The 21,288-nt window shown below is 47.1% G+C and overlaps 1 protein-coding gene across 2 annotated transcripts in view; it reads left to right on the top strand.

The window, feature by feature from the left end:
- Positions 1–21,288, top strand: part of ipcef1 (interaction protein for cytohesin exchange factors 1) — a 218,963-nt gene that overhangs the window by 19,107 nt on the left and 178,568 nt on the right. Inside the window, exon 1 of one of the 2 annotated variants that reach the window (XM_072507731.1) lies at positions 9,173–9,255. The exons of the other annotated variant lie outside the window; for it this stretch is intronic. Coding sequence (XP_072363832.1) covers positions 9,247–9,255 — 9 coding nt within the window. The 5' untranslated portion in view covers positions 9,173–9,246. Of the gene's footprint in view, positions 1–9,172; positions 9,256–21,288 lie in introns of those variants that run through there. 2 annotated transcript variants of the gene reach the window in all.

The following is a 21,288-nucleotide window of genomic DNA, read 5'->3' as shown; positions in this document are numbered from 1 at the left end:
CGGAAGACTTGGGGGAATATGTGCACAATTTGTTGATGGCGGCATAGGTTGAGAAAGTGATTAAAAAGGCAGACAGCATCCAGGGATTAAATAGGGGCACAGAGCACAAAGGCATGGAGGTTATGATGACCTCTCTCAAACACTGGTGTCGGCTCAACTGGAGTATTGCATCCAATTCTGTTCACTGCACTTTAGGAAGGAGCTGAAGGCTTTAGAGAGGGTGAAGAAAAGAATTCACAGAGTGGTCGCAGGAATGTGGGTCTTCCACATTCAAGATTGGAGAAGTGACAATTCTATTCCATGATCCTACCATCCTGACTTTGAAATATAATTGCTGTTCTGCCCATTTCATCAGTCTGTCTATGCTCTTATAAAATCTGTTATTATCCTCCTCAATGTTCACTACATCATCACTGGATCAAAATCTGAAACTCCCTTCCTGACAGACATTCTGCAGAGCACACACAACTGTAGTGGTTCAAGAAGAAGGCTCACCATAACCTTCTCAAGGGCAATGAAACTTGGCCAATGGATACTGGCCTGGCCAGCGACACCCTCAACCCATGAACAGGTTAAAATAAAAAGATGGGATCCTTGGCTTTATAAATAATGGTATAGAGTACGAAACTAGCAAACTATGCTAAACCTTTCCAGGGCATTGTAGTCAATTTGTCCACTCAAGCACTTCCAGCGAAAGATCACTATCACCAGCAAATGTCTATCATTGGGGCTCACCACCAGAGCCCCCTTGGTACCGTCGACTTGACATTGCTCTCTGGAGGCAGTGCCCAGCCTTGTCCCTCAGCCTCCTGGGCCTCCAGGCACCTCCACACCCCCGACATAGTTATCCTTTTTGAAAACTAGTAAGTGATTTGTGTCAGCATTATGTCGCCCTGCCGGGGGAGGAGGATACATCGTGGACGGATGCTACGGCGTAAAGCCATTTATTTACATTAAAATGTATTCAACTTCATGGCAATCCGGTTCATGCTCTCACTGAGTGTGAACCTGATCACCTAACCGGCAGGGGATCGAGATGAAGATGGCGCAAATCCAGTTTTGGCCTTCTCGCGAGATTTAGCAAACACAACAGGATTTGTGTATGCAGTGAACTGGACCACTAGAGTTGGGGTTTAATTTGAAGGAGCTGTTAGGAGATAACCTGAGTGCCATTAATTTTAGGGGAGGCAGTAGTGTAGTGGGATTGTCACTGAACTAGTACTCCAGAGACCCAGGGTAAAGCTCTGGGGTCCTGGGCTCGAATCCCACCAAGGCAGATGGTGAAATTTGAATTCAATAAAAATCTGGAATTAAAAGTACAATGATGATGCGGAGATGCCGGCGTTGGACTGGGGTGGACACAGTAAGAAGTCTTACAACAAAGTCTTTTTATGGGCGGCACAGTAGCACAAGTGGATAGCACTGTGGCTTCGCAGCGCCAGGGTCCAAGGCTCGATTCCCTGCTGGGTCACTGTCTGTGCGGAGTCTGCATGTTCTCCCCATGTCTGTGTGGGTTTCCTCCGGGTGCTCCGGTTTCCTCCCACAGTCCAAAGACGTGCAAGTTAGGTGGATTGGCCATGATAAGTTGCCCTTAGTGACCAAAAACGATAGGAGGGATAATTGGGTTACAGGGATAGGGTGGAAGTGAGCGCTTAAGTGAGTTGGTGCAGACTCGATGGGCCGAATGGCCTCCTTCTGCACTGTATGTTCTATGTTCTAGATTTGCCTTGTGTCCGTCAGCTGGAATTAATTTTACCAGAAAACCGATCATGTCAGTGACAGCTCCAAGTCCGATGCAAGAGCATGGAATCACCAGTATTTGATGTTGTCAGATATAACAAGTTAAGGCTAGATGCACAGATGAATTGGTGTTCAAACTACCTGACATTGAATCTATCCATTTCCATTGCAGTGAGCAGTGCACAATTGTATATTGACAATTATCACCACTCTGTCGACAGTGCATTTTGAATGTGAGTAACTGTTGGGTGTGATGTGCATGGTGATTTGCTAATACATCTATTATCTATCCAGTTCTGCTCGGAGACAGCACCACATAGGGGGCGTCATTCTCCGACCCCCCCCCCCCCCCCCCCCCCCCCCCCCCCCCCGCCGGGTCGGAGAATCGCCGGGGGCTAGCGTGAATCCCGCCCCCGCCGGTTGCCGAAGTCTCCGGCACCGGATATTCGGCGGGGGCGGGAATCGGGCCGCGCCGGTTGGCGGGCCCCCCGCTGGATTCTCCTGCCCGGATGGGCCGAAGTCCCGCCGATAAATTGCCTGTCCCGCCGGCGTGGATTAAACCACCTTTTGAACGGCGGGACAAGGCGGCGTGGGCGGGCTCCGGGGTCCTGGGGGGGCGCGGGGCGATCTGGCCCCGGGGGGTGCCCGCACGGTGGCCTGGCCCGCGATCGGGGCCCACCGATCCACGGGCGGGCGTGTGCCGTGGGGGCACTCTTTCCCTTCCGCCTCCGCCACGGTCTCCACCATGGCGGAGGCGGAAGAGACTCCCTCCACTGCGCATGCGTGGGAAACTGTCAGCGGCCGCTGACGCTCCTGCGCATGCGCCGCCCCGAGATGTCATTTCCGCGCCAGCTGGCGGGGCAACAAAGGCCGTTTCTGCCAGCTGGCGGGGCGGAAATTCCTCTGCCGTCAGCCTAGCCCCTCAATGTTGGGGCTCGGCCCCCAAAGATGTGGAGCATTCCGCACCTTTGGGGTGGCGCGATGCCCGTCTGATTGGCGCCGTTTTGGGCGCCAGTCGGTGGACATCGGGCCGTTTTGGGAGAATTTCGCCTAGGGTTTCGAGCCCTGGAATTAAAAGTAACTTGTGTAATTTTTAAAATGTATGCTAGTTTGTAAGACAAAAACTTTGTTACTCCAAAACACAAAAGTCTGAAAGGGATACCATCTCTTTTTTAAAAATAAATTTAGACTACCCAATTCATTTTTTCCAATTAAGGGGCAATTTAGCATGGCCGATCCACCTTTGGGTTGTGGGGGCGAAACCCACGCAAACACTGGGAGACTGTGCAAACTCCACACGGACAGTGACCCAGAGCCGGGATCAAACCTGGGACCTCGGCGCCGTGAGGCAGCAATGCTAAGGGATACCATCTTAATCTTTCTCACACTCACTCTTCTCTAGAGGACAATGGGTTGGCACAGAGGTTAGCACGGCTGCCTCAATGCAAGGGACCCCAGTTCAATTGGATGATTGTGTGGAGTTTGCACATTCTCCCCGTGGCTGCATGGGTTTGCTCTGGGTGCTCCGGTTTCCTCCCACAGACCAAAGTGTGCAGGTTAAGTGAAGGCCATGCTCAATTGCCCGTAGAGTCCAAAGATGTGCAGGTTCGGTAGGGTTCAGGGAAGGGTTGGTTAGGGTCCTAGTTGGGGTGTTCATTTGGAGGGTCGGTGTAGACTCAATGGGCCAAATGGCCTCCTGCACTGCACTACACTATGGACAGTGTGTAGAAGAGAGGATGAAAGAGAATGTTTCTGTCCTGGCGTGGTGAAGCTGTTGTCCAACCGTGCATCGAGTGTTTTCCTGATCATCACTTTGTAAGAAGACTGAGTCTCTCTTGTCATTTATTCTGAACCAACCAGAAGCAAATATGTTTCTCCCAAATAATCGGATAACAAATGTTGATTCAGTTCAGCTTTGCTGAACAGCTCTGTTTTGTTTGCGAGCATGATTCTGACCTTGATACACACCATTTCAGCTCCTCCTCTCGATCTCCTACATAGTTGCAATCAAATTTAATACAAACTTCAGAGGCATATCTTTGTCTTCCCCTCGAGGACTCGACTACCCTCTTTACTTCCCACCATAAGCTATTTCCTACATTTTCCTACCAGCTTTCATTCACATTCAGTATTTCCTTCTATTTTTGGAGGAATTTTTATTCCCTTTTCCTTCTCTTGCCTTTTCACAGCCGAAGTGATTGGGCTGGGTTATATCATCCCAGCACATGCCAGATTGGCACGAACACCTTGAGTGACACTTTGTCCTAGTGTTAACCATATTTGACGAGCAGCCTTTATTTTATTGACTGATGCATTAAGCAGAGATAAGATAAGGTAACAGATATCTTCCTGAGCTGAAGGTCCCTACCCTAAACATTAAGCTCCTTTTCCCCTTTCCAAATGCGGATGGACTTGCTGAGTATGTGATTTTACATTATTTACCCCAGCCTCTATCAGCTCTCTGGGTAGCCTATCTCCAATAAGAAAGTATGACAAACTCCAAATAACTTGTTGCCATTTTAAGCTTTGAGTTTTACCAAGGTTCAGATGAGGGAGAAAAGAGTAGCAGCAGGTTTGAACTGTAATGGTTCGAAGAGGCCAAGTTTAAGAATGTTCTAAATATCGCATTTTGATCCTTCTGGTTTTCAAGCTCAGCTTGCGTTTCATGCTTACACCTCTGCAGCAGCATGCATTGTACCACAGGCCACAAAGAGAACATTTAACCTCCATGAGCAGTAAGGTGGTACTCAGTGTTGCCATGGAAACAACGTGAAAGAGATTTGCGACAGTTCCAGCCTCCTGCTATCTGAGTTCTTCATTGCAGCATCAGTGATCGCAACGGCACTCGTCAATGTTAAAATCTTCCCTGTGGAGGAGAGGGGTTATCGGTCTTGGAGAATGATTATTAAATTTGCTACGAGTAAAATTGTATGGAAATTAAAGCAAAAGTTCTGGTTTATTCCAAAAAAATCAGGAAAGAGACTCTGCCACCATTTTCCTTTGAGCAGATAAGGACCGAACTGGTTGACACACAGTTCTGGAATTCTGATGAACTGGGAGCATAATTATTCATTTTGCTTTACTTGCATGTCATCAGATTATAATGTAGCTGGTGGGCTCTAAAGGGATTCATAGGCTTAGTGTATAAATGAAACTATCACAGAGATAGCTAATTCTGGTTACTATCTCCACTAAATAAAGTATAAAGTCACCATAGTCCCTGATGACCTTAGGCTGCTTTCCCCTTTGACAGGGTGAGCTGACTGGTGGTGATTTAACCTGGGAGGGTCACCACACCCACTCCCTCCTAGATAGGCAGTGTCAAACATTGCAAAGGATTTGCAGAACAGAAGCATGACATTCACCCCAAAATGTCACTGCTGGTGTTTATACTCCACACAATGCTCCTCCTACCCATATCAAGATATCATTCCAATGAAAAAATGACTTGCATTTACAGTGTTTACCCCCCTTGTCCTTAACTGCATCTATACTATTTGCATCAACTATCCCCTCTGATAACTAATTCTATTTCCTTACTACTCTCTGGGTAAAATGTCTCCTGGATTCCCTATTGGATTTAGTAATGACTGTCGTACATCGATGGCTCTTAGTTCTGGTCTTGTCAGCAAGTGGAAATATTTTCCCTATGTCTACCCTAACAAACTCTTTCATTAACTATCAGGTCACCTTTTAGCCTTCTCTTCTGAAGAAAGTATTCCAAGCCTGTTTAATCTTTCCAGATGGATTGAAGTTCAATTCTGGTATAATAGTATATGTTGTTTGCACCATCTCCAGTGTCTCCATCTCCTTTTTACTGTTCTGCATACTCCAAATGTAGCTTATCCAAGGTTGAATACAAATTTAAAATAGCTTCTCTGCCATTTAATTCAAACCCTCTACAAATGAATCCTAATGCTTTGTTTGCTTTATATGACCCCATTGCCCAACATCTGAACCCCTAGTTCCCTGGGCGGGATTCTCCCATGCCGCGCCGTATGGGAGAATTGCCGTCCGCGCCATTTTTTCCCGCGGTGCCGGTCCGATGCCAGCAGGCAATTCTCCGAGGAACATTTGGCGCGGTGACGGTCGCGGGCCGCTATCCGTGGCCGGGCCGCCGATTTTCCGGGCTTGATGGGCCAAGCAGCCACGCAGAAACAGCAGAGTCCCGCCGGCGCCGTTCACACCTGCTCGCAGCCGGCGGGAACTCTGGGCGTAGGGTTGTGGGGTGACCGGGGGGGAACCTCCGATGGAGCCTGGCCCGCGATCGGGGCACACCGATCAGCGTGCCAGCCGCTCCAGCTCCGGCCCTATTTTATTACGCGGCCGGCCCCTGAACCCCCTGTACCCCCACGCCATGTTGCGTCGGGGCCGGAGCGTTGAGGAAGTCCCCCACGCATTCGCGGGTTGGCACAGCGCCCAGTTAGCGCCGGGAAGGGAGGCTGGAGCGGCGTGAACCACTCCAGCGCCGTGCTGGTCCCCTGTGGGGGCCAGAATCGGCAGTCCCCGCCCCCGTTTCGCGCCGTCGTGAAACACGACGGCATTCACGTCGGCGCAAACACTCTGCCTCCACATCGGAGAATCCCGGCCCCTTTATTCCGTTACTATATTCAAACAGTTGTTGACAATTAAGTATGTGGCCTTGTTCTTTGAGAAAATTGGATTATCTCACCTCACACTTTGCCATTCTGCAAATTAATGAATACCTTCCTTTGTCACAGGGTTTGTTTTTATTTCAATCTGATGTCATCTGCAAATTTTGGAAATTAATTTTCATTTCCTGAATCCAGATCATTGTAAATAGTGCTCCCAGCACTAATCCTTATCCATGAAACCTCTACAGTGCAGAAGGAGGCCATTTAGCCCGTTGGGTCTACACCGACCCTCTGAAAGAACACCCCCACCTAGGCTCACTTTGCTGCCCTATCCCCATAACCTCGACATCTTTGGACTATGGGAGGAAACCGGGGCACCCGGAGGCGAACCATGCAGACATTGGGAGTGTGTGCCAAACGCCACACAAACCCAGGACCCTGACGCTGTGAGGCAGCAGTGCTAACCACTGTGCCACATTCTACCATTTGCCAAGCCGAATAACATAACACTGACGTTTTCAGCTTTGTGGCCAGCTTGCTATTCATTCTGTTCGTAGGTGCCTGACTTCGCATATTCTGACATTAGTTATGAGTCTGGCTGCGCAGTCCAGAACCAGGAAGCATTGTTTCAAAATAAGGAGCAAGTCATTTAGGGCGGAGTTGAGAAGAAATCTCTTGGTTCAGAGCGTTACGAAGTTTTAGAATTCTGTACCCCAGATGGTTGTAAATGATCAATCATTAAGTATGTTCAAGGTGGAGACTGATGGATTTTTTTGTAATGCTAAATGAATAGAGCGAAATGGGGATGGAGGAGAGATGGAGTTGAGGTAAAGATCAGTCATGATCTTATTGAATGGAGGAGCAGTGTTGAAGGGCCTACTCCTATCAAGGGATTTATCAAAAGGTATTATGTGAACAATATTAACCTGAGCAATCCTATCCAGTACATCAGAATTCAGCGAGATTGACCTCTTTTTAAAATTTGTCACTCGTTACTGTATTTTCAGATTTGCAGTGAGGATTCCACACTTGTTCTTACCACTGATGTTGTGGTCTATATTTCTTTGGATTTGTTCCAGCTTCCTTTTTTAAATATAGAAATCACATTAGCCATCTACCATTCTCCTGGCTATACATCCTCTTCCAATGAATATTTACATATATCTAATAGTGGCTCTGTAACCTCTTGCTAAACCTCTTTGTTCATCGATGCGATCCATCTGGGCCAAAGATTTTCTCATTAAGGTCAATTCATTTTTTATCTCTCCTTTTGATCTTAAATGCCTAGCTTTTTTGATATTTTCCGATATCTCCCTGTAAAGGTAGCATGTTGCAAGCTGTGAGCGTTTTGTTATATTGCCCTCTCTTCTACTGTTCTCTCTGTTTGGGGAAGTATAAATCGTGTTGTTTTCATAATGGCTCCCTGTAGCTGAGCATGTGTTAGTCTTGCTCAGTACAAAACAGAGAAGGACGACAACAAGGACAGGATGGAATTTTCTTTCACATTGAATTTGAGAAATTAAGGACTAGTGGACATTGTGTCACATTTTTGGAACTCTTAAAGTTGATTTTGAGGTCATTTGAGCAATTTGAAAAATTGCTCCGTGTGCACATCAGGTACACACAGCACGGTATGTGATTGAAAGAAAATTGCACTGAAGGCACATGTGGGGGCAGTGGGAGAATGCGACTCTATCGGAGGATTAGTATAGTTACGAATCAAATGTTAACATTTGGCTGCAGGTGAATAAGATGAGAGATGAGGATATAGTAAATATTTCCCTCACCATGATGAGGCCAGATGCTTTTGATGTAGTTTTAAAATGTTGTCCGAAAGAAACCAGTTTGATGGAATATATTTAAATTAATGAAATTCTGGACCCATCTTGTACACAGCTAAGAATGAGATTGCAATGCAAATTATGTTCCATCAAAGGAAGCAATTGCTAAGTGAGACTGTTGCAGATCCTCTAATTAAAGAAACCCTTGTCATTGTGGGTATGACACAAACTTGGAAATTGACCTTAGGCCTCATTTGTAGGAGGCCTGAAGAACAATCAAATCCAGGCAAAGCTTTGGTCAAAGGCCCTAAGCTGACTTGGAAGTAGGCCTCCGACGAGGTCACGGCCATGGGAATGACACAGCAAGTTACAGATTGCAAGGGAGCCAGTAGAGTAGGTCCAAAAGATTTCAGCAGGAAACTGGCCAAGTTCACCATCTCCGAGTCAGAAATTTAGTTGCTGCCATTGTCATGATAGCTACCAACCAATTGAATGCCTCCATTTCCAGTCACAATGAGTGGGAAAGTCCATCATAGTCAGACGGCATAGAGGAAACAGTTAATGTAAAAGGTCACAGCCATGCAGCAGGTAGAGGTTATGGTAGATCTAAAGCTGGTTTAGTAGCCTGTGAATCCTCAAATGTGCATGTGATAAATTTGGAAATAATTCGATGTTATTGAACCGGAAGATCAAGTGTTGCTCTCCGAAAACAAGAAAAACCAAACATGGAAGATGAGAGTAATAGGGCTGAAGTTATAATTCCAGCGTCCACAGTAACGCACAACTTATTTTCATCGTTGTTACAGTTGCAGCTCTGTTATCTCAGAAAGCAAGCACAAGAAATCCCTAAGTCACATCCTCTTGCGCAAAACTGTTGTAAAACTGTCTAACTAGTAACAATATTCCAGTGTTAGATCAAGTTAGTGATACAATACAGGGGTGGAATACAAAAGCACATTCTATTACTTGACTTCCAGTATGAGGGAACAAAGTCTGACCGATGGCAAGAAATTGGCTGAAGAAAATACGGTTAAACAAGGCTGAGTTATTTACAGCAGGGATCAGTAAGACTTCTGTCATTGAGGAACTGCTAAGAGAGCACAAAGCGATCTTTGAACAAGGATGACAAAATGAGAAAGGTAGGCATCACAAGGCTGAAGTCGAGATAAAGCACAATGTACAGCTGACATTTTGCAAGGTTCAATCAGTGGTTATCATGCAGTTAGAAGAAGTAAGCAAGGGGCTGAATAGATTAGAAAAAACATGGGCAATTATGAAGGTGAAGAACAGTGAATGGGATGTACTTATTTTGATAGTTCAAAAAACAGGTCTGTTTGGATTTGTGAAAATTATAAACCGATGGTAAATCAAGTGCTCGAGAATGATACGTACCCACTGGCTGCCAGAGAAGATCTGCTTTCTAATTTAGCCAATGGAAAGGCGTTTAGGAAAAGAGTGGCACCAGTATGAAAGGTTACCATTTTGAGTGTCTACTGTTCCTATAGTGTTCCAGAACATCATGGATCAGGTACTAAGTGGGATAAAAGGAGTGTGCCACTTTGTAGATGACATTCCGATTAGCAGTAAGACCGAGAAAGTGACATTAAAGTCCACGGGCTTAATTCTCCATTTGTGACGTCGGCAGCGAGAGTAGCGCGCAATAGAAAAATCGCAGTTTGCGTTTGTTGCCAATTCAGTCACCTCGCTCCAGTCCCTCATTGGCGGCATTATTGAAGTTTGAGCCCCACTCCAGCAGACCCATGCAACACCATCATTTGCATGGATTTAAATATCATTAGCGGGTTGGACACTTCATGCTCCACCTCTGCTATGCACCGCCCCTCTTAGGCAAAGGTCTCACGGGTGGGAATTGGTGCAAGTATTTACAAGTGGAGTCTGGGCATCAGGGCTATTGGGGGAGGCTAAAAGAATCTCAAAAAGAATCTTCAAAACTTGTCAGGCTTACTGGGGGCTGTAACGGGAACTGACTTGGTGCCACATCCGTCTGCGGCCTACCCGGGGGAAGAGGGTATCTCTCCTCTCCTCACTGGCATCCAGCAGGAGTTCCACTTCAGACTCCAGAAATTGTGATGGTGGGGGTGGGGGTGGGGATGGGTGGGGGGGGGGGGGGGGGGGGGATGGCAAGTCTTCTCTGAGCCATCTTCTTGGCTGCAGTGCGTGTGTGATAAGTGGAGTGCTGTCAGGCACTTTCGCAATAATTGTGACCCGAGCGGTTACACTGGCCGCTGGGCTGGGAATTGCTTCAATTTGCACCGTCAGGGTGCTGACGTATTGGCATGCCCTAAATCGCAGAATGAATAGCGCCACCAATGGAAACGCGAATCACATGTTACTCAGTCCTAGCAGGAACACTTAGCGCACGATCTTCCCAAAAGGGAACAAAGTCCCCAAGTGAGAGCATTTAGCCGTGTGTTTCCCGACACTCGCAGTGCCGAGAAACACGTGGCTATTCACCGTGACTCGCTTTCAATAAGGGGCGTAAACGGGGAATGCACGGCCGAGGCTGCACATAACCCCGTTTTTTACAACTCGCCGGAACCCCCTGTTGTAGTGAGAGATTGGGACATCAATATGGGAGTGTCCACCTTGTTCGAGGAAGGTCATCAAGAGTGCCCAAGGATAGTATGCGTTTAAACAATAGTAGGAAGCTGTTTCTGCTGTCCAAAGATAGATAAATAGAGATATTGAAGAGTGAGTGAAAAGTTGTGAGATCTGTCTCAGAATGAGAAATGATCCAACTGAGGTTCCTTTCATTCCATGGTCAAACGCATGAAAACCACAGGAATGTGTACATTGCAACTTCTTTGAGGTTCAAGGGAAAGTGTACCTTGATTTGGTTGATAGCTATGCCAAGTTAATAAATGTTGAGTCTCTAATATTGCCATGTAACCGAGCATCGAATGGTGCTGCACACAGGAATATACAGAATATAAAGAGTTATTTTGCAGAAATACCTGCAAAGTGGCTAACTGACCAGTAATTTCCATGTTTCTTTTCGACACAGGCTAGCCAATTTTCTGTTCTCTTATGAAACAAACCCACAGTATAGAACCGTTTGCTCACTGCACAGGTTTGTGCCTAAACATGCTGCTAGGACAAGGTTTAGTTTGCTTAAGCCTGATATAAATCACAAAGAAAGGGAAAAGACAAAGTGACTGAGTCGTGATACCCCAGACATAACACTTGGTCAGGCAGTCACAATGAAAAACCACTGAGGTGATTAGGAGAAGTATGTGACTGGAATTGTTATAAAGAGACAGGTACATTCACATATCTAGTGAAGATTGGACAGAGAGATTCCATCAATGTTGTGTAGCTTGTTTGCTTAAAACAGACATCTGACAAAGGAAGAGCATGAGAAACCTCCTATAGACCAATTTTCTGTCAAAAGTGAAAGTCAAAAAGGAACTGCAAGTTTATTGATATCACAGAATCCAGCAGAGTAAAGTCAGGGGGCTGGATCTCCATCGGCGGGATCCATCGCTTCGCCAGCAGCGCTCCCACACCCGTGGATTTCCCGATGGCGTGGGGGTGCCCACAATGGGAAACCCCATTGGCCAACTGCTGGGACAGAAGATCCCGCTGCCAGCTGGGGTGCACCTCACTAGAAAACGGGTGCGGCAGGACGGAGAATCCTGCCCAAGTTCTTTGATTGAGACAATTCAATCAATGTCCCAGTCCCAACCATTAAGTGGAGTTTATATCAAACCTGAAATTGTGAGAAAGTAGAATCAAACTAATAAAAATGGAAGGAGATACTCAAAGAGTAAGTGCTTGATAGGTTAATTGAATGCATGTAAGAAGAAAAATGAAATAAGTTATTTTCATTACTTCTTGTCATCGGAAATTAGGAACAGGAGTAGGCCTTTAGCCCCTTGAGCCTGTCCCACCATTTAATGAGATCATGGGTGATCTGTGGCCCATTTCCCTCAATATCTTTGCTTAACATAGTGCACTCCAGATCCCAACAACTCATTGCATGAAAACGTTTTGCCTCATATCTCCATTGCTTCTCTAAGTCTGTGCCTCTTGTTCTCAATCCTTCCACCAATGGGTACCGTTTTTCCCTATCCATCCAGATAGCTCATGATTTTGAATACCTCTGTCAAATCTCCTCTCCACCTTCTCTTCGCCAAGGAAACCAGTTCTAGCTTCTCCGGTCTATCTACCTAACTGAAGTCCCTCATCCCTGGAACCATTTTTGTGAATCTGCACTCCCTCTAGTGCCTTCACAGCTTTCCTAAAGTGTGGCACCCATAACTGGACAGAATATTCCAGTTGAGGCCAAACCAGTGTTCTGTGAAAGTTTAACATAACCTCCGTTAAATAAGCTGTTAAAAGTTTCAGGTCATGTTGATTTTGGCTTAATCATATTGTATTCGTGGAACTTCTACGTTACATGTTAATGTATAATTTGTTTTGGAAGTGAGAAGCATCATTACAAGATCCTAGCTATTTTTATATTGCCCTCTCTGCTATTTTCTCTTCAATAATGGCTCCCTGTCGCTGAGCATGTGTTAGTCTCAATCAGTGCAATACACAACAATTAATACCAAGGCAAAATAATTATCTCTGCTACGTCCACACCATTGGGGTTACTGGGTTATGGGGATAGGGTGGAGGTGTTGACCTTGGGTAGGGTGCTCTTTCCAAGAGCCGGTGCAGCATTGATGGGCTGAATGGCCTCCTCCTGCACTGTAACTTCTATGATAATCTCTCAGTAGCTTTGTCGTATCCTGACTTTTTTTTCATTGTTTCTGTCTCTGGAATGCCTCCCTATTTTATTTTATATTCCATGATAATTTAATTTTGTGGTTTCTTTTTTGTCTTCCTGGTTGTTTTTTTTACTTTCCTAAACTTTTAATATTCCCTTTTGCCGCCCTTTCCTTTGTTGTCCATATAGTTAGTGTATGTTTTTTTTCTTTAGCTACAATTTTCTTAACTATTTATCCATGGGTGTCTTAATCAGCTGGCTTTTTAGTGGGATATATTTTTCCTGGTTGCTATTGATCATAAGTTAAATACTTCTCTATTCTATTTCATACTTTTTTCCACTTTTATGTCTTACTTTGACCTTTCTTACTTGTGCGCTTTTTGATCCTTCATTTAAATCTTACCGTGCTGTGATCAATATTACCTACGTGCTCCCTGCACTTATCACTCTTGGCTGTTCTAGTTCATTTCCCATCACCAATTACAACAGTGCTCTTTTTTAATATACTGGGTGAGAGTCTTGCACACAGTGAAAAAGCTCCATTCCATGTATCCATTTTGCTGTCTCACCTTGCCAATTTATTTTGGGGGACATTAACATTTTGCAGGATTATTTCTGCCTTTTTTCATTTTGCATGCATATTTACATTTTTTTTCACATTTCTTCCTCCACATCCTTTTCACCATTAGGTAGTCTGTAGTATACACCTACTTTTATGGCTAATCCCTTCCCATTATTTATTTTCATATTTATTTGGTTGCCATTCTGTTTCTTTAGCAGTCATATTTGCTAGTTTCCTGATATCTGCTTCCTCATTTCGGATTAGCATCTCTAGTTTAATCAGGTAGAAAAAAGATGAATACGTGGTTGAAGAGATGGTGTGAGGGGAAGGGAGGGTTTCAGATTCCTGGGACATTGGGACTGGTTCTGGGGAAGGTGGGGCCAGTACAAACTGGATGGGTTACACCTGGGCAGGACCGGGACTGATGCCTTAGGGGGAGTATCTGCGAGAGTGATTGGGGAGGGTTTAAACAAAAATGGCAGGTGGATGCTAACCTATACGAGGAGTCGGAGGACAAGGAAACCAGGACAAATACAAAGGGGAGTAAGAAAGGTGAGGCAGAGAATCCAAGGGCCAGATTCAAACAGGGCACAGTGAAAAATATTGGGAGTGAGACAAGAAAAGCTTAAAGGCTTTGTGCCTTGATGCGCGAAGCATTCGTAATAAAGCAAATGAACTAATCGTGCAAATAAACATAATGGGTGTTATATAATCGGGATTATAGAGGCATGGCTGCAGGGTAAACAGGGATGAGAACTGAATGTCCAGAGATATTCAGTATTTGGGAGGGAGAGACAAAAAGGAAAAGGCAATGGGGTTGCATTGCGAATTAAAGAGGAAATTCCTGCAATAGTGAGGAAGGATATTGGACGGGATTCTCCCCTATCCGGCGGGGCGGGCGGGCCCGGCGCCAAGGAGTGGCGTGAACCACACCGTCTTCGGGCCGCCCGGAAGGCGCGGAATGCGCCGCACCTACAGGGGCTAGGCCGGCGCCGGCGGAGTTGGCGCCGCACCAACCGGCACAGAAGGGGCTTGGCGCTGTGCCAACCGGCGCCAAAGGGCCTCCACCGGCCGGCGCGAGTTGGCACATGCGCGGGGGTTCGTCTCCGCACCGGCCATGGCGGAGGTCCACAGAAGCCGGTGCGGAGGGAAAGCGTGCCCCCACAGCACAGACCCGCCTGCGGATCGGTGGGCCACGATCGCGGGCCAGGCCACCGTGGGGGTACCCCCCGGTGCCAGATTCCCCCGAGGACCCAGAGGCCGTCCGCAGAGCCAGGTCCCGCCGGTAAGTACCAGGTCTAATTTATGCCGGCGGGACCGGCCTAAAATGGGTGGCCGTCGCGGGCCGGAGAATCGCCGGGGGCGCCGCTGCCAACGCCCGCTGACCGGTGCGGCACGATTTCCGCCCCCGCCAAAACCCCGGCGCCATATATAGACCCCCAAACTGCAGTGGTGATGTTGGGAATGGCATTAAACTGGAAATTAGAGACTCGTGCGCTAAAGGAACATGTGTAATTCTGGGTGATTTTAATCTGCATATAGATTGGGCAAATCAAATTAGCCACAATGCCATAGAGGAAGAATTCCTGAAGTGTATATGGGATGGATTTCTGGATCAATACGTTGAAGAACCAACTAGAGAACAGGCCATCCTACACTGGGTACTGTGTAATGAGAACTGAATCTTTGACAATCTAGTTGTGCGAGACCTCTGGGGGATGAGCCACCATAATATGATTAAAATTTTCATCAAGATGGAGAGTGAAGTAGTTGATTCTGAGACTGGGGACCAGAATCTTAATAGAGGAAACTACAGGGCAGCATTGCTGCCTCACGGTGCTGAGGTCCCAGGTTCGATCCCCGCTCTGGGTCACTGTCTGTGTGGAGTTTGCACATTCTCCCTGTGTTTGCGTGGGTTTCGCCCTACAACCCAAAGCTGTGCAGGGTAGGTGGATTGGCCACGCTAAATTGCCCCTTAATTGAAAAAAATGAATTGTTTAACTCCCAATATTTTTCACTGTGCCCTGTTTGAATCTGGCCCTTGGATTCTCTGCCTCACTTTTCTTACTCCCCTTTGTTTTAGTCCTGGTTTCCTTGTCCTCTAAAGTTATTAAAGAAATAAAAATGTTTTTAAAGAATTCAGGGAGTGGGGTGCAACAACCTAGTCGTGGCTGCCATGACCTTCCCCATCACTCCTTCAGTTCTTTACACTACCTTCACTTGAATGGCTTCCTGTACCGCTCAACACATTCCAATGTCTGTAACTCAAATTCCAGCTTGATCATTCTAAGCTGAAGTTCCTCAACTTGCGTACATTGCCCAGGATGACTCTGCTGTCCACAAACTTCCACATCTTCTAGATGCGGCACACCATTGTCATAAACATGTTTTATATATTTTTTATTATTAAAGTTCTATGCAATTAATTCACTTTTCTAAACTAATTTAATTAATCTAAGTACTTGTATAGGTTTCTAGTTTGAACTAATATCTGACTCAGCTATCTACAATGATTACAAGTGTGGAAGGCCAAAAGCAGTACTTCCTTCCTCCTTTGCACTGAACGTCCAGTCTCATCAAATTCTTCTTCTGGTAACAATGCACTTCATTCACATTGCAATTTGTATTTACCGCGCTCATGAAATGGATATCCTTCTCACACCTGTCTAACAGCCACATATTACTCTTTCCTGATCTGCCAATCTCTATATTAATTAGTATGTGGCTCATATAATAATGCTAAGATTACCACATCTGAGAGCCTCTCTTTTTTTTTACAAAAAATTGGTTCCTACTTCTGATAATCCTTCAGCAGCAGCTCTTTTGTTCTGTCATTGCTCCCAATATGGACCACAACATTGGATTTTCCTCGTCACTTTCTAGGTTTTTACAAGATATCCGTGACATTTGCACTAGCTAAGGGCAACGCACCCTCCAGACTATAGGTCTTGTTTGCCGATGATACGCTCGCTCCCCGCGGCACCCAACCTGACCTAACGAGCCTCCACTATCCAACAACCCCCACTTTGTCCCCAGTTTTCCCCTTGATCTTATCTCATCACCCTACCCAGCTGCCACCTTACCCAGTTTACCATCGTACACACCACACGTTCACCCGTTCACTCCTGAACTCTTTCACTAACAACTTAGAAGCTTTTAGACATTTACTCTTAACAGAATACAGCAGCTAGTGCCATATGTGGTCATAGAAGTCTACAGCACAGAAAAGGCCCTTTGGCCATCACATATGCGCCGGTCAAAAGCAACCACCTAACTATTCTAATTCCACTTTCCAGCACTTGGCCCATTGTCTTGTATGCCTTGACATCACAAGTGCACATCTAAATGTTTCTTAAATGCTTTGAGGGTCTCTGCCTCCACCAGCCTTTCAGGCAGTGAGTTACAGACTCCTGCGACCCTCTGGGTGAAAAAGATTTTCCTCAAATCCCCTCTAAACCTCCTGCCACTTATCAAAAAGATGCAGAGGTGGTGGAGGAAAGCTATACTCCACTGGTGAGTTGGGTGGATGGATCCGCGGACCAGAAGTGGGTCTAGAAGGAAGGAACTACAAGAGCAGTAAACACTTTGTGTGACACAGGGGGGAAGATGGTAGACCAGCCCAATGGTCGACGGAGCAATTGGTGGACTTTCTCAATGAAAAGTTCAGCCAACAGAGGAAGGAGGCTCAGGAGGACCTGACGAAGGTGGTAGACCCGCTGAAAGCGGGGACCGACCGTGTGGAGCTGAGGCTGGAAGCTCGAAGCCAGGCCATCCAGAAGGTGGAGGAGGTGGTGGGGGAGCACGAAGAGCAGCTTACCTTGTTGGCGGCCGAAATTGGGATGTTGCTGGAGACCCAGAAGTGGCTCAAGGAGAAAGCGGAGGATCTGGAGAACCGCACCCAGGGCAGAATCTGAGAATAGCGGGGATGCCAGAGGGCATCGAGGGAGCGGACACAGACCCTTTTGTGGCCAAGGTGTTGGCGCAGCTAATGGGGGAGGGGGCCTTCGACTGGCCTCTGGAGGTCGATCGGGCGCTTGGGATGCTGCTGAGGAAGTTGCAGGCGAACGAGTTGTTGAGGGCAATTGTGGTGAGGCTACACCGGGTTTTGGATGAAGAGAAGATCTTGCGGTGGGCCGGGCAGACGAGGAGATGTACCTGGGAAGGTAATGAGCCCTGGGCATATCAGGACTTGGGCGTGGAACTAGTAAAGAGGAGAGCTGAATTCAACCGGGTCAAGGCTGCCCTCTTTAAGAAGGATGTGAGGTTTGGGGTGCTGTACTCGGCCTGCCTTTGGGAACCCATAACGACCGCGAGCATTATTTTGGAACACCGCAGGAGGCAATGGAGTTCTTGAGAAACAATGAACTTGCAGGAGAGGGAGGACTGTGGACTTTGGAGGGAATGTAAGGTGGTGTTGGTTCTCCCTGACCCTCTTTTTGTTGTGTTGCTTTGTGTTCTTTTTTGGGTGATGGTTAGGGAGGGGAGAACCTCTCTTCTATTCGGAGTTGTTTAGCTTTTTTTATGGGGTTCTTGGTGGGAGGCCGGAGGACAGTGAACGGTGAGTGCACCTTTTCTTTTTTTCTTCCTTTCATTGCTATTGTTGTTTACACTATGGCAGTGTGCGAGCTGGGGGGAGGAGAATCGGTGGGGGGTAGGGTGCTTGGCGCCATGGGCGGGGGCTGCCAGGCTAGCTGGGCGAGCTAGTTCATGGCAGCGCAGTGGGGGGGGGGGGGGGGGGCGATCAGGTGGTTAAAGCTTTATAGAGGGGGGTGGGATTGTTGTTTTGTTTAGGGGTGGGGGGGAACTGCTGACGGGGGTGGGGCTGTTGATGTGCAATAGGAGGGAGTTGGTGACGATGGACATCCGAGAGCAGGCCTGGCGGGTTACAGGACGTGGGCCAGGGGCTGACCCAGCCAGCAGATCGGCAGGGGAGGGGGGTGGAGTGCCCCTTGACCAGGCTGCCCCCTGACCAGACTGATCACATGGAATGTGAGAGGGCTGAATGGGCCAGTCAATCGGTCGCGCATGTTCGCACACCTGAGGAGTTCAAAAGCAGTTGTGGCATTTCTGCAGGAAACTCATTTGAAGATTAGGGAGCAGACAAGGCTGAGGAAAGGGTGGGTTGGACAGGTTTTGCACTCTGGGTTGGATATGAAGACACGGGGAGTGGCGGTGCTAATAAACAAGTGAGGTGGGAATATAGTGGCAGATCCGGGGGGGGAAGGTTTGTGATGGTGAACGGGAAATTGGAGGGGATGCCAGTAGTTCTGGTGAACTTGTATCCCCCAAATTGGGACAATGTCAAATTCATGAGGCGGGTGTTGGGGAAAATCCCGGGCCTGGACTCACAACAGTTGATTATGGGGTTGGGGTGGGGGGGGGGGATTTTTTTTTTTTTTTAATTTAGAGTACCCAATTCATTTTTTCCAATTAAGGGGCAATTTAGTGTGGCCATCCACCCACCCTGCACATCTTTGGGTTGTGGGGGCGAAACCCATGCAAACACGTGGATAATGTGCAAACTTCACACGGACACTGACCCAGAGCCGGGATCGAACCTGGGACCTCGGCGTCGTGAGGCTGCAGGGCTAACACACTGCGCCACCGTGCTGTCCATGGGGAGGAGATTTTAAAAGATTATCAAGCCGCGATTGGATCACTCGGGTCCGCAATAGGGGAGGCTGTTGGCAGTGGCGAAGGAGCTAATGGGGTTCATGGAGTGCATGGGGGGTGGATCACTGGAGGCTTGGGAGGCCCAGGGCGAAGACATTTTCGTACTTCTTCCATGTGCACAGGGTGTACTCGCGGATCGATTACTTTGTGGTGGACGAGACTCTGCTGGCGGGGTGGTCGACTCGGCGATTGTGGTCTCTGACCACGCGCTGTGCTGGGTGGACTTACAAGCGGACCGGGGAGGAACCCAGCGCCCGCATTGGAGATTAGATGTGGGTTGCTAGCAGATGAGAAGGTGTGTGAGCGGGTGAGGGCTCCCCTTCGGGGGTATGTGGAGCTGAATGACATGGGTGAGGTTTCGGCCGCCACGCGATTGGAGGTGCTTAAGGCAGTGGTCAGGGGGGAATTTATATCGATCTGGGTGCAGAGGGATAGGATGGAGCGGGCAGAGATGGCTGATGTTATGTCGAAAGTACTGAAGGTCAAGGTTGCCCCAAGTACAGAAGTGGCGATTTTCGGAGTGTCGGAAGACCCGGGAGTCCATGGGGCGAGAGAAGCCGACGTCTTGGCCTTTACCTCCTGTCAGACGGATTTTGCTGGAGTGGAGGGACTTGGGGTCGCCGAAGCTGGGGGTGTGGGTGAGCGACCTGGCGGAGTTTCTTAAACTGAAAAAAAATCAAGTTCGCCTCGAGTGTGTCTGTGAGGGAGCTTGCCGGGAGATGGAAGACATTTATTGACTTCTTCAAAGATAGTTAAAACGTCAGCGGTGGAGGGAGGGGCGTTATCATCCGTCCAGCAAAAGGGAAAGGTTTCTTCCTGTCTATTCTATCTATGCCTTCATAATTTTATACATCTCAATCATGTTTCCCCTCAGTTTCCTCTGCTCTAAAGAAAACAACCCCTGTCTATCCAATCTCTCTTCATAGCTAAAACTCTCCAGTCCAGGCAACATCCTGGTAAATTTCCTGTGCACCCTTTCCAGTGCTATCACATCCCTCCTATAATGTGGATCCAGAACTGCACACAATACTCTAGCTGTGGCCTAACCAACATTTTATATAGTTCCAGCATAACCTCCCTACTCTTAAATATGTCTCGGCTAATAAAGGCAAGTATACCAGATGTCTTCTTAGTCACTTTATCCACCTACCTGAAGGGACCGATGTACATGCACACAAAGGTCCCTCTAATCCTTGGTGCTTCCCAGGGTCTTGCCGTTTATCATGCATTCCCTTGCCTAGTTTGTCCTGTCCAAGTGCATCACCTCCTACTTACCTGGATTGAATTCCATTTACCACGGATCAGCCCATCTCACCAGTCTGACGATATCCTCCTGTACTCTAAGGCTATCCTCCTCACTATTTACCACCCCACCAATTTTCATATCATCCTAAATTCAAGTCTAAATCATTTATGTAAACCACAAATAGCAAGGGCCACACACTGATCCCTGTGGGACCCCACTGGACACAGGTTTCCAGTCAGAAAAACACCCCTCAACCATCACCCTCTGCTTCCTGCCACTCAGCCAATCTTGGATCCAATTTGCTAAATTTCCTTGAATCCCATGGGCTCCTGCCTTCGTTATCAGGGGCATGGCTTCTGCACAGATTCTCTCTGCTGCTCTCTCCGAGGATTGCTATGCTGACTTGAGTTCTGCAGCATGTTTTGTTTTGTCCGATGAGGGTTGGAAATAGGGCTCCAATCCTGATCGTTAGACTTGGGCCAAAGTTTTTGCTTCTCTAAAGCAGGGGGTCAGATTAGAGGGTCAGAGGATTAAATACTGAGTAGTTTAAACTAGCTCATCCAGGATTTTATTTTCTTTCTCTGATTTCCTTGGATTTTATATTGTTGACATCAGAATCCGATCCTGCGAATGATCTGCTGGATTTTGTATTTTTCTGCACCTGATCCCTGGTCAGGTATATAGAGAGCAAATAAAGCTTAATATAACAGTATTTTTTAAATTGGCACACAAAAAACTAATATAAAATTGGAAATTTAACCTTGGTGTAACCTGTGCCCCCCTCAGCTGGTTGTGTGGGTATGACTCGTCTTTGGCACTGACCCAAGCAATGCATTACCTACATTAGGAAAAATAAATGGTCCCTTTTGTTGTGGCAGCAGGTCTCCTAAAAGCTATAAATATTATTCAAAGTGCAATTGTCCATTTACAATCACTCAATACTTATGATTGTATAA

The sequence above is a fragment of the Scyliorhinus torazame genome, chromosome 1, assembly GCF_047496885.1.
Source record: "Scyliorhinus torazame isolate Kashiwa2021f chromosome 1, sScyTor2.1, whole genome shotgun sequence".
NCBI classification, from domain to species: Eukaryota; Metazoa; Chordata; class Chondrichthyes; order Carcharhiniformes; family Scyliorhinidae; genus Scyliorhinus; species Scyliorhinus torazame.
This window is presented reverse-complemented; position numbering and strand designations above follow the sequence as displayed.